This window comes from Myotis nattereri, assembly GCF_964212035.1.
Source record: "Myotis nattereri genome assembly, chromosome: 5".
NCBI classification, from domain to species: Eukaryota; Metazoa; Chordata; class Mammalia; order Chiroptera; family Vespertilionidae; genus Myotis; species Myotis nattereri.
In genome coordinates, this window is record NC_138080.1 from 41936108 (window position 1) to 41950944 (window position 14837).

Consider the following 14837-nt stretch of genomic DNA (forward strand, 5'->3'; position numbering starts at 1 on the left):
CACTTTCCTTTTTCCCAGTGCCCTCAGGGCACAGCCCAGGGTCCCAGGGTAGAGACCACAAATTCCCTCATTGCTACTGTTGTATACTTTTTAAAAAGCTAGGGACGAATGAATAAACAAGTGGAAAAACAATTCTCTCTCTCTCTCTCTCTCTCTCTCTCTCTCTCTCCCTCCCTCCCTCCCCCCTCCCTGCCCCCTCCCTCTCCCTTCCACTCTCTCTTTAAACAACAACAACAAAAAAACAAACAAACAAAAAAAAAGAAGCCCAGTGCATGAAATTTGTGCATGAGTAGGGTCCCTAGGCCTGGCCAGCGATCAGGGCTGATCTGTGGGGCAACCAGTGGGGCGATCTGGGGGCCCCCACTGACACCTGCCTTGGTTGACCTGGGGCCTGAGGGCTGGGAGCAGCTCCTGCATTGAGCATCTGCCCCCTGGTGGTCAGTGCGCATCATAGCGACTGGTTGTTCCACCATTCGGTTGATTTGCATATTAGGCTTTTATTATATAGGATTAATAGACAAAATATACAAGAAAAAAATTAAATATCCATCAATAATATAGAATGCATAAAATATATAAATTGAGCATATTTACACAATGGGATACTAAATGGCAATGGAAATATAATCAACATAGATGATGCTCAAAGAATAAGTAAATGACACCAGACCCAAAAGGATATAAATTATACTAGAGATTTTATGATACATCATAAAATCAGTTAAGGATCTAATATATATTATACTAGTGCATGAATTTGTGCACAGGTGGGGTCTAGCCAGCCCGTCTCGATGGGGGCTCATCAGGCCAGGCCTGTGGGGGGGAGGGGCCACGGACAGTTGGCTGGCCCCACCCCAGATCAGGGTGTTGGGGGCCGATCAGGACTGGGCTGGGGTGGGGGGAGAGGTGAGCAATCAGGGACTGGATCAGGTGGTTGGCTGCCACAGTGCGTGTCATAGCCACCAGTCGTTCTGGTCATTCTGCTGTTCCAGTTGCTGGGCTTTTCCATATATATATGTGGTATAATTCCATTTAGATAAAGGTAAATACCTGCAAAACTAAACTACAGTAATAGAAATCAAAATAGTAGTTACTTTGAAACTGGAAGGGGGAACAAGGGAGGATTCTGGGGGTCCTGATAATGTTTCTTGATACAGGGGTAGTTATATGAGGTGTTCATATAGAAATTCATCAATTTTCACACTTAGGATTTGATGATTGTTGTGATAGTTAATTTTATGCGTCAACTTTACTGAGCTAAGGGATGCCCAGATAGATGGTAAAACATTATTTCTGTATATATGTCTATGAAGGTCATTACACAAGGGATTAGCATTTGAATTGGGAGACTGAAAAAAGATGCTTTCATCAACACAAGTGGGCATCATAAAATCAGTTAAGGATCTAAATAGACCAAAAAGGCAAAGGAAAGGTGAATTTGCTCTCTGCTTGAGCTGGGATATAATCTATCTCCTTCTGCCCTTGGACATCAGCGCATTCAGACTCAAACTGGGACTTCTCCACAGGTTCCCCTGGTTCTCAGGCCTTTGGGAATGGGATTAGGATTACACCAGCAACATTCCTAGGCCTCCAATTTGCAGATGGCAGGTCATGGGACGTCTCAGCCTCCACAATCATGTGAGCCAATCACTCATAATAAATCTCTTCCTACACATCAGTATTTATCCTATTAGTTCTGTTTATTTGAGAACCCCAATTACAGTTGTATACATCTCTGCATTAAGTTATATTTAAATTTTAAAGTTTATCCAAATACAAAGTTTTCCTTTGGGATAATGAAAATGTTCGGAACTAGAAAGAAGCAGTAGCTGCACAACATTACAAAAATGCTAAATACCATTAAACTGTACACTTTAACAGTGGTTCTATGTTACATGAATCACCTCAATTTAAAAAAAGTTACCCCAATATGCAACCTCAGTAAAACAAGCATATACTGATTAGTAGATATTCATGACTACAAATATTAAGAGTTGCAATGCTGAACTTACCAACTACTGTGTCACCATCTAACAAATTGTCATCCTCAGAAGTCTGAAAGTCCATAATGACACCTGCTCCATCTAAAAGTTCCTCATCGCTACTTGCACTTGTTATACTGTTGTAGCTGTTTCTATAGTAGCCTCTATGGAACAGTTGCTCAGACTCCATTGAGCTGTTTGGTTACCTGGGAAAAAAGGGGAAAAATTGTTTAAAAATTTTCCCAACATATAATAAAAATCATCTAGTTTAACATGACAAAGGAAATTTCTGATCTCTGTATTGAAAAAATACTAAGTTTATTTACTCTAACAATTGCTAAACATCTGTCATGTGAAGTCTTTAAGGATGATTAAATAATTCTGTTCTCACTATGCAGCTGTAAAAAGAATGAAGAATATCTTCAGGTAGGGGTATAAAGCAATCTCCAAAGTCAATTGTTAAGTTAAAGAACAAAATACAGAGAAGTGTTTACAGTATACTACAATACATGTGGGGGTGGGGTGAATACAGTATAGAATTGCTTGTGCATGTACAGACTATCTCTGGAGGGATTTCCAAAATAGTTGGCCACAGGTCAAAGGAAAAAGATGGCTGAAGTACCAGGTCTAAAAGTGAGACTGTCCCTTCTGTATATTTTAGCAGGGGCAAGTGCTATCTTTAAATATTAATTTCATTCTCTTTTCATCATTTTAAAATTTAAATCTTCAGAGCCCATCCTATATAATAAAAGGATAATATGCAAATTGATCCTAACAGCAGAGCGACTGGGAATCACTGGTCACTATGATACACACTGACCATCGGGGGCAGACGCTCAATGCAGGAGCTGCCCCCTGGTGGTCAGTGTGCTCCCACAAGAGGGAGCTCTGCTCAGCCACAAGCCAGGCTGCCAGCTGCCAGTACAGCGGTGGTGGTGGGAGCCTCTCCCGCCTCCTCGGAAGCGCTAAGGATGTCTGACTGCAGCTAGGCCTGCTCCCCGCTGGCAAATGGACATCCCCCGAGGGCTCCCGGGCTGCCAGAGGGATGTCTGACTGCCAGCTTAGGCCCAATCCCCCGGGGAGTGGGCCTAAACCAGCAGGTGGTCATTCCAAGGGGTCCCAGACTGCGAGAGGGCACAGGTTGGGCTGAGGGACCCTCCCGAGTGCACAAATTTTTGTGCACCAGGCCTCTAGTAGTCAAATATCAGCCATGAAAACTATGATAATATGTAACAATTTTCATTTTTTCAAAGCAGATCATACCAAATAAGCATACATTTTCATTGTTCTTATTCTCTATACTTTAAAAATAGTATTACTGCTGGTTTAAATTTTTAAGTATATCTATCTACTTGTCAAATTGGAATACATTAATTAGCAACAGACTTGCAAGGTAGTCATAAAAATAGTAAAAATGTTATTGTCACAACTACCTAGGGTTTATTAATATTAATAGTAGGAAGAGAGCAAAGGGGAGGCCAGACATTATAAATATGGTTATCTGGTCATCATTATAACTTCATACTCCCCAGGGAACCATGGTCATCATTACAGCTTCATACTTCCCAGGGAACCACGGGTCCATTCCCTACAGATCACTGGGGGAAAGGATCTAACAAAGTGGGAGATGGAAGCATGAGCAGTGAAGTCAGGGTGATGTAGGGGAGGTGGCTTGCCTGTCAGTCTAGCCTGGGAAACAATGAGTGGCAAGGAGGGTGGAGCCAATGCAAGCCTGCAAAATCTAGGAAGGTTAAAATACCCAGATAGTCCTGGCCTTGTGACTCAGTAGGTTGGGCGTCATCCTGTGCACCAAAAGGTTGCTGGTTCTATTCCTGGTCAAGGCACATGCCCAGGTTGAGGGCTGGATCCCTGGTAGGGAGCCCAGGTTGCAGGCTGGATCACCAGGACCGGATGTGCTGGGGGCAGCTCATAGATGTTTTGCTCTCACACCGATGTTCCTCTAAACTCTCTCCCTAAATATCAATTTTTTTAAAAAAAAATCCTCGCCAAAACTGGTTTGGCTCAGTGGATAGAGCATCGGCCTGTGGACTGAGGGGTCCCAGGTTCGATTCCAGTCAGGGGCATGTACCTGGGTTGCGGGCACATCCCCAGTGGGAGATGTGCAGGAGGCAGCTGATCGATGTTTCTTTCTCATCGATGTTTCTAACTCTCTATCTCTCTCCCTTCCTCTCTGTAAAAAATCAATAAAATATATTTTTTTAAAAAATCCTCAAAGAGTCCCCTCTCCCTTGCTTGTCCCCTTTTCTCTCTTGCTCTGTGACCAGCAATCACCCGGAGTGCTTATCTATTCCCTCAGCCTGCTGCATTGTCCACGGCCATGCAGACCCCACAGCAATGGACTGCAGCAGGAACACAAGCTAAGCTACCCAGATGCTGGACTGAACTGGACTTTAATATGGAGCAGAAATTCTTGGCAGTGGCCTTAATTCTGGCCCTGCTGGAGACGTGATTTGACATTTTCCATGGCAGGCCAGAAGGAGACAGGACCTTGTAGCAGAACCCCCTTAATTTTACATAAAAATTTCCACAAAACCCCATCCTCCTGTGAGGGACTCAGGAAATTATTTTCCCCACGGTACCCCAAGAGCTTCACTTCCACCAATAACAAAACCAGTAAGCCTTGTAAAACAAGACTTACTACATATCATAAGTATACACAGAAAATAAACGATGAATGGAACTAAGCATACTCCAATTTTAGTCCTAAATTCTAGTACTGAAAACCTCAAGTATTTTCAGACAATCTCTTGTCCTCAATAAATTCTCCTTCGTCACATGGAAATTAACCTCAAAGAGCTATAATAAGTAAAAATTATTTGTAAAGCTTTTATACATTTTTTAGAAAAATAAAATATCATTTTTTAAAACAAATTTATTGCATACATTTCCTAATTTAGAGAAGGTGAAGTTTTGAGAGCTTCCTGAGAACATATCTTTATTCTCAGCATATGGTAGTGACTGGTACATAATAGATGGATAATAAATGTCAAATTGTTTATTCAAGCAATAAAGTAAAAAATATAAATGTATTGACTTTCAATAGACAATCTCTATAAAAGCATTAATCTGGTCTAGGGAGAACAACTAAAAACTACCACATACCCAAATAAACAAAATCAGAAATGAAAGAGGTGAAATAACAACAGACCCCACAGAAATACAAATGATTGTTAAAAAATACTATGGACAGCTCTACTCCAGCAAACTAGACAACCTGGAGGAAATGGACAAATTCCTAGATAAATACAACATTCCAAAACTCAATCAGGAAGAATCTAAAAATCTCAACAGGCCAATAACTATGGAAGAAATTGAAGCAGTCATCAAAAAGCTTCCAGCAAACAAAAGCCCAGGACCAGACGGCTTCACAGGGGAGTTTTACCAAACATTCAAGGAAGAACTAAAACCTATCCTCCTCAGACTACTACAAAAAATTCAAGAGGAAGGAACACTTCCAAGCTCATTCTATGAAGCCAGCATCACCCTAATACCAAAACCAGGTAAAGACAACACAATGAAAGAGAATTACAGGCCAATATCCCTCATGAACATAGATGCCAAAATCCTCAACAAAATCTTAGCAAATCGGATCCAGCAGTACATCAGAAAGATCATACATCATGACCAAGTAGGATTTATCCCAGGGATGCAAGGATGGTACAATATCCGCAAATCAATAAACGTGATACATCACATAAACAAATTGAAAGAAAAAAACCACATGGTCATATCAATTGATGCAGAAAAAGCATTTGACAAAATTCAACACCCATTTTTGATAAAAACTCTCAGCAAGGTGGGAGTAGGAGGATCATACCTCAACATAATAAAAGCCATATATGACAGGCCCACAGCCAACATCATTCTCAATGGACAAAAACTTACACCATTTCCCCTAAGAACAGGAACAAGACAGGGATGCCCCCTCTCACCACTCCTGTTCAACATAGTACTGGAAGTGTTAGCCATTGCAATTCGGCAAGAAGAAGAAATAAAAGGCATCCAAATTGGAAAAGAGGAAGTAAAACTGTCCTTATTTGCAGACGACATGATATTATACATACAAAACCCTAGAGACTCCATCAAAAAGCTACTAGACTTAATACATGAATTTGGCAATGTAGCAGGATACAAAATTAACCCCAAGAAATCTGAGGCATTTCTATACACCAATAGTGAACTTTCAGAAAGAGAGATTATAAAAACAATCCCGTTTACCATCGCACCAAAAAAACTAAGCTACCTAGGAATAAACTTAACTAAAGAGGTAAAAGACCTCTACCCAGAAAACTACAGGACGTTGAAAAAAGATATAGAGGAAGACATAAACAGATGGAAGAACATACCGTGTTCATGGATTGGTAGAATCAACATCATTAAAATGTCCATACTACCCAAAGCAATCTATAAATTCAATGCACTTCCCATTAAAATACCAACGGCATACTTCAGAGATCTAGAACGAACTCTCCAAAAATTCATCTGGAATAAAAAAAGACCCCGAATAGCTGCAGCAATCCTGAAAAAGAACAAAGTAGGTGGGATCTCAATACCAGATATCAAGTTGTATTACAAAGCCACTGTTCTCAAAACTGCCTGGTACTGGCACAAGAATAGGCATATAGATCAATGGAATAGAATAGAGAGCCCAGAAATTGGCCCGAACCAATATGCTCAATTAATATTTGACAAAGGAGGCAAGAACATACAATGGAGCCAAGATAGTCTCTTCAATAAATGGTGTTGGGAAAATTGGACAGATATATGCAAGAAAATGAAACTAGACCACCAACTTACACCATACACAAAAATAAACTCAAAATGGATAAAGGACTTAAATGTACGACAGGAAACCATAAAAATTCTAGAAGAATCCAAAGGCAACAAAATCTCAGACATATGCCGAAGCAATTTCTTCACTGATACAGCTCCTAGGGCACTTGAAACTAAAGAGAAAATGAACAAATGGGACTACATCAAAATAAAAAGCTTCTGCACAGCAAAAGAAACCATCAACAAAACAACGAGAAAACCCACTGTGTGGGAAAACATATTTGCCAATGTCATATCTGATAAGGGCCTAATCTCCAAAATCTATAGGGAACTCATACAACTTAACAAAAGGAAGATAAACAATCCAATCAAAAAATGGGCAAAGGACCTAAATAGACACCTTTCAAAAGAGGACATTCAGAAAGCCAAGAGACATATGAAAACATGCTCAAAGTCACTAATCATCCGAGAGATGCAAATCAAAACAACAATGAGGTACCATCTCACACCTGTCAGACTGGCTATCATCAACAAATCAGCAAACGACAAGTGCTGGAGAGGATGTGGAGAAAAAGGAACACTTGTGCACTGCTGGTGGGAATGCAGACTGGTGCAGCCACTATGGAAGACAGTATGGAGTTTCCTTAAAAAACTGAAAATGGAACTCCCATTTGACCCTGTGATCCCACTTCTAGGAATATATCCCAAGAAACCAGAACCACCAATCAGAAAAGATATATGCACCCCTATGTTCATAGCAGCACAATTCACCATAGCTAAGATCTGGAAACAGCCTAAGTGCCCATCAGTAGATGAATGGATTAGAAAACTGTGGTACATCTACACGATGGAATACTATGCTGCTCTAAAAAGGAAGGAACTCTTACCATTTGCAACGTCATGGATGGAACTGGAGAGCATTATGCTAAGTGAAATAAGCCAGTCAATGAAGGAAAAATACCACATGATCTCACTCATTCATGGATAATAGAGACCATTATAAACTTTTGAACAATAATAGATTCAGAGGCAGAGCTGCCTCAAACAGATTGTCAAACTGCAGTGGGAAGGCCGGGGAGGGTTGGGGGGCAGGAGGTAGGGGGGTAAGAGATCAACTAAAGGACTTGTATGCATGCGTATAAGCATAACCAATGGACATAAGACACTGGGGGATAGGGGAGGCTGGGGGACTGTCTAGGGCGGGGGGATAAAATGGACACATATGTAATACCCTTTGTAATACTTTAAGCAATAAAAAAATTTAAAAAAAAATAAAAAAATAAAAAAAAAATAAAAAAAAAATAAAAAAAAAAAAATAATAATAAAAACTACCACATAAATTACAAAGAAAATTTAAAATATGTAATGCTTTGTAACTTTATTACTGTTTTATGGTTACCTCTACCAAAGATGGCCTATTATTACACACTGAATTTGTTAGAACGTACTAATTAAAGCAAGAGTTTTTATATTTAAGGTAAATATTAAAGTAGAATACAGTGGAGCCTTGACTTACAAGTTTAAATCGTTCCGTGACGGAGCTCCTAACTCAAATTACTCGTATGTCAAATCATAAAGTGAACGAGTGAGACACGTGATGCTGGGCTGATGTTGTGGTGTTCACTGTGACGTTTGCTGCGCCAACTAGCGGTGGGGTATCTGAAGCTGGCTCGTAACCCGAATTTTAGCTCGCAACTCAAAGCAAAAAATCGGCCGAGAGACGGCTTGTATCTCGAAAAACTCGTTAGTTGGGACACTCATAAGTCAAGGCCCCACTAAACTTATAAAATAGCTATTCATACTAAGAATTTTGCGATGTCCATAGAGGCAATCAAATTAAATATTGTGGCTCTTGAGTAAATAACCAAAGACTTTGAAAAAAAAATTAACAGTTCAAGAATCATTTTAATTCTGCTGTATCAAAGCATTTAGACTCAGATTTTGCAAAGAACACATTCTATTTTTCACTTCTTTATGTGATAATCACACTAGAAGGGCTTAATACATATGACATACACCAAATAAAAAATAGTTACAGGTTTTCTGTATACTGTGACCTCAATCAGCAAGTTCCAACATGTCTCCTCCATTTTATCCCTAAAAGTCCCTCAAGAACTGTAAGTGTTAACTGGCAATTTCACTCAATTATGTTTAAAAAACTTAATTGCACTAACACCTCTGAGGCACCTAGAACTCCACACCTTTCTTTATAACAAGACCAACCAACTCTGTTCCAAAACTTTATTAAAGGCAGGCCTGTATGGGCTATTATTTCCATAAATTTGATAACTTAACAAACAAACAAACAAAACTAACCTAATTAGATCAGATTCACCCAGTGTAATATCTCTATTTAAGGCCAGCTGACTTGGGACTTTACATCTGCACAATCACTTCAAAGCAGCACTTCATGTTTGATTGAATAACTGGGAAGAAACATCTGTATTCCAGGGGATGCAGATGTTGGGGGCCATCTTAGAATTCTGCCTTCCACAATATCCCCCAATTGTCAATTAAAAAAACAAAAACTACTCCAGAAACCTAAACAGCTGTATACACTGTCTGTTCAGTAGCCACTAGCCTTGAAACATGGCTAGTCCAAATTGAGATATGCTCTAAGGCAGTGGTTCTCAACCTTCTGGCCCTTTGAATACAGTTCCTCATGTTGTGACCCAACCATAAAATTATTTTCGTTGCTATTTCATAACTGTAATGTTGCTACTGTTATGAATCGTAATGTAAATATCTGATATGCAGGATGGTCTTAGGCGACCCCTGTGAAAGGGTCGTTAGACCCCCAAAGGGATTGCGACCCACAGGTTGAGAACCGCTGCTCTAAAGTAAAACATCTATTGGATTTATAAGACTTAATAAGAAAAAAAATCAAATATTTCATTAATAATTTTATATTGATTTCATGTTGAAGTAATATTTTAGATATACTGGGTTAAAAAGATATATTGTTAAAATTAATCTCATCATTTCCTTTTTACCTTATAATACGGCTCCTATGAAATTTAAAATTACATATATGGTTTGCAGTTACAGCACAAATATTTTTTACAGAAATCACTGTTATAAAGTATTCAAAATTCTGTCTATACTAATAAAAGAGTAATATGCTAATTAGACCGGGAGATCTTCCAGGAGACCGGCCAGGGAGGGCAGTTGGGGGCCATGAGGTCGGCAGGAGAGGGCAGTTGGAAGCCATGAGGCCAGCAGGGGAGGACAGTTTGGGGCCATGAGGCCGGCAGGGGAGGGCAATTGAGGGCCATGAGGCCGGCAGGGGAGGGCAGTTGGGAGCGATCAGGCTGGCTGGGGGTGGGGGGGCAGTTGGGGGTGAGCAGGTCGGCAAGCAGAGTGGTTAGGGGTGATCCGGCAGGCAGGCAAGTGAGCGGTTAGGAGCCAGTGGTCCCCAAATTGTGAGAGGGATGTCCGAGGGGTCCCAGATTGGAGAGGGTTCAGGCCGGGATGAGGGACACACACACACCCAACCCCCCATGCACAAATATCGTGCACCAGGCTATTAGTGATAGCATAAAGTATTGGGGAGCACAAAAGACTTGGTTGGAAAGTTGTAAGGAGGGCATTCTGATAAAAGGAAAGTATGTGGAAGGCCACCTCCCCTGTTTATTGGAAGGGGAGACTTTGGAGAGTGTCAAAGGTTGCTCCCCTAATTATTCCTTTCCAAACAAGTCTGTACATGTGCAGACCCCCAGGTGTTTACTGGAATCCTTATGCTTAATCCCTGGATGCCCTTGCCTAAAGGACAATGTAAACACATGTGTCCTCCCAAGATTACTCACCCTATTGATTGTATCTAAAGATAAAAATTCCAATAAAAGTCTAAGGAGGCAGGCAATCAAGGCTTTCCTGGCTACTAAAGCCAGGGGTCCCTTAGCCCTCTCTCTCACAGTCAAACTGAGTAATCTGCTCATCCATCGTTCAGGGGCTGTTGGTCAGTCTCAGCAATAAAGGAAACATAAAGAAGTAATATGGACACCAGTGTTAAATCTTTTTAGGTTCTAAACTTAATTCCCAGGCTTGCCCACAAAAGAATATTTAAATCATAATACAGCAACTGAAATTCTGCATATTAAAAAAATATGCAAACAATGCTACAGTCACCTTTCCTTTTTAATTGTCAGAATTATATTCAAAACATTATAATAGATAATAGCTTGCAAATATATTTTTGCAGTTATGAAGATTATAGCAATAACCAATGAAAATCTTCAAGGATAAAAAGCCTGGTTTATTGCAGTAAGTTCCTAAATGATTTATGTAACATCACTTTCACCTCTTCTAACCTGATCTCTACATGGCAGCCAGCATAGTCTTTTCTAAAAGCAAGTCTGACCAGTAATCTCTCCCAATTCCATGAATTAGATTACTCTTAATCATTTCTCACCACCCTTAGCAGACAAACTCAAATATGGCGGACAAAGCCCTACACAGTCTGGCCTCTCTGCCTAGCTCTCCAGCTTCATTTTTTGTTGGTGTACTTCTTGCAAGTGCTCTTGACTCACTAATCTTCCTCTCAGTCCTAGCAGGCTCTTTCCTGTCTCCTGCTTCAGTGCCTTTATTGCTCCCTCTGCTGGGAACATATACTTCTCCTTAAGTCTTTAAATTGGATAGATTGATTTCTCATACTTGATTCTTATTTTTCAAAACTGTATTAGCTATTCAGGTTACTTTACCTTTTCATATAAATTTTAGAATAATCCTGTCTACAGTTACAAAATCTGGGTCAATTAATATTCATAGTATGAATGAATTACAAATGTATAACAAATGAATGGCACATCTCTACTTTGATGCTATATAAGAACTCAAATTCAGCAAGACCCAAAGTGAAGACATATTTGCCCCAAACTTGCCAGTCCTCCTACTCTCCCTATATGAGTTTACAGGATCACCATGTATCTAGTAGCCAAAGTTAATTTTCAGTGTTATTTTTGCGGTTTTTTTTTTTTTTAAGAATAGTTCATTAATTTTTAGAGAGAAAAAGAGGAAAGGAGAAGAGAGAAACATCAATCTGAGAGCACAACATCAACCGGTTGCCTTCTGCACGCTCCCTACCGGGCATCGAACCTGCAACCCAGGCACGTGCCCTGACCGGGAATCAAACCAGCAACCTTTTGGTGCACAGGATAACGCCCAAACAATGGAGCCAAACTGGCCAGGGATCAGAGTCATTTATTAATTCATTCAGCAACCATTTACTCAGCAGCTAGCATATACCAGGCACAAAACCAGGTGCTGGGGTAATAAATATGGTCTCTATTCTCAAGGCAGTGAAGGTGAAAGACATAAAAATAACTATAGTATGATATGATAAATACCACAGGAGAGGTATATACAAGGTATTTAACACTAAAAAGGAACAGGCATGCTGCCTGGGAAAATCTGTGAACACTTAGTAACAGAGGGAAAGTTTCAGCTGAGCATTGAATGATTAGGATGAGTTAACTAGGGTAAGTATGTAAGATTAAAAGTCAATACAGGCACACACAAAAAAGTGCAAAAACTGGGCACTATCATAACAAAATCTCCTTGGGTAGCTTACAGAAGAGAAGAGGGAGGAAACTAAAGACTAGCTGGAGAGGTAAACACAGGCCAGATCAAAAAAGAAGGGTTGCCCTAGCTGGTGTGGCATCAGCCTTTGGACTGAAGGGTCATGAGTTCAGTTCCTGTCAAGGGCATGTACCTCAGTTGCAGGCTTAATTTCCAGCCCCCATTCAGGATGCCTGCAAGAGGCAACCAATCAATGTGCCTCTCTCCCATCGATGTTTCTCTCTGTCTCTCCCTCCCTTTAACCTCTCTAAAAATCAATGGAAAACATATCCTTGGGTGAGGATTAACAAACAAATAAAAAAGAAGGGGTTCATGTCATGCTAAGGAACTTACGTACTCATTATACACATGGGAAACCACTAAGAGTTTTAAAAAAGAAACTACATGATCAGATATAAATTTTAGTAGACCAATTCTAGCAGCAGTGTCGAAGACAGATTAGAAGGACAAGAGACTGAAGGACTAAAGATAAGGAGAAAAGTTAGGTAACCCTTATTCTAGTACACCATTGAACAATCCTCCTATATAATAAAAGGCTAATATGCAAATTGTCCCCCCGGGAGTTTGACCGCTCACTATGATGTGCGCTGACCATTAGGGGGTGGCGCAAAATGAAGGAAGGCCCCGGCCAGGAGCAGCAGCTGGGGGAAGGAAGGCCCCAATCAGCCCTGATTGCCAGCCAGGCCTAGGGACCCTTCCAGTGCATGAATTTCGTGCACCGGGCCTCTAGTTCTAAACATAAGATAGTGAGGGCATCCGATATAATAAAAGGCTAATATGCAAATCGACTGAATGGCGGAATGACTAGTCGCTATGACACACACTGACCACCAAGGGATAGATGCTCAATGCAGGAGTTGCCCCCTGGTGGTCAGTGCGTTCCCACAGGGGGAGCACCGCTCAGCCAGAAGCTGGGCTCACAGATGGGGAGCATCCTGAATGGGGGCTGGAAATTAAGCCTGCAACTGAGGTACATGCCCTTGACTGGAACTGAACATGCACTTGTGACTGGAGCCTCACCAGGCGGCGGTGGCGGGAGCCTCTCTCGCCTCTGCGGCAGCACTAAGGACCCCGAGGGGTCCCCAGCTGCGAGAGGGTGCAGGCTGGGCTGAGGGACCCCCCACCCTCCCCAGTGCATGAATGTCGTGCACCAGGCCTCTAGTACTGAAATAAGACCAATATGGAGGAGTAGAAAGCATTTTGAGAAATATTTAAGAGGATGTGTTAACTAAAATGTGGGAATGGTGAAGAAGAAATCTAAGGTATCTGCTAACTTTCTGACTTGACTAATTAATTCAAAATTGCTAAAAGAAACAAATGTTTTTCTCCTACAGCTTACAGGCCTCAAGACCAGAATGTTCTTTTCAACTGTAGAATTATACAACCTATTCAAGGTTATACAACAATGAAGGGGATGTAATCTAAGTTCCCAAACTGCAAACACAAAGCAGTACACTACCAGAATGGGGGTTGGGGATAGAGCACAGAAATAGAAAGACCTTGGAAATGGGTGGCTAAGTGGCTAACAGCCTGACGTGGTACACTAATTTTTCATAGCTTCCAACAAAATTTTGTCTCACTCATAAAGAAGACCAGTCAGAACTGAGGACCATGACTAAATGTCAAAGGTATCTGGCTGGCTAGTAAACTGACAGAAAAGTATGCACAATCTGAGTGAAAGAAATTAAAATCCACACCACCCCTCCACCCCAAAATGACAATTCCAAATGTCTGCAACTAAAATGATGGATAAAAGTCTCAAGAGCAATGATGGCAGGGAAGTGAAACTGACTATATGTAAGAAACATTTTCATATAAGTATTTCAAGAAATGTATGTGCTAAGTACAGGTCAAATATAAAAATATGACAACAAATTTAAACCATAATTTATTCATTCTCTGTTTATAGAACAATTACTAATATACCAGAAATTGTACAAAATATAAACAATTTTTATTGATTAATGGCATATTAGTTTAGGGTTTGCGGCTTTCAGTAACCTACAGTATAAATTACTTTATATACTGTCCTCAAAAGGGATGTAATATTTTCCATAAATTACTATATATCCACATAATAAAAGGCAATACATGACAGATGTCACAGAGGACAGAAGAACTGTTATAAGAGGTCAGAGAAAAGACCACATTCCACTGTATCTGAGGATGAGAAGCCTTCTTTGGAAGAGACACATGTGAGTTGGACCTTAAAAGGTAAGTAGGATTTTATGGGGCAGAGATGGGAGAAGAGGTTAACTGAATCAAAATTATTGGCATGAGTTAAGCTATGGAGCCAAGAAGGCAACAATATATCTGCAGATGAGTATGTGCACAGAACACAAGTCCAGTAAAAGGTTTCATGGTCAAATAAGCACGGGTGATAAAGTATATCCCCATCTAGAATTATAACGGCTAACAGCATAAGTAAGGTTCTTGAAAAAAAAAAACTAGTAAAAATTAACTTTATAATCAAAATTTATGCAA

The 14837-nt window shown here is 40.4% G+C and overlaps 1 protein-coding gene across 2 annotated transcripts in view; it reads right to left on the minus strand.

The window, feature by feature from the left end:
* The window catches only part of CLCN3 (chloride voltage-gated channel 3), an 88843-nt gene that overhangs the window by 70621 nt on the left and 3385 nt on the right, over positions 1 to 14837 (minus strand). For both annotated transcript variants that reach the window (XM_081090935.1, XM_081090933.1), the window contains exon 2: positions 2013 to 2188. In XM_081090935.1, coding sequence (XP_080947061.1) covers positions 2013 to 2172 — 160 coding nt within the window. In that variant the 5' untranslated portion in view covers positions 2173 to 2188. The remainder of the gene's footprint in view (positions 1 to 2012; positions 2189 to 14837) is intronic.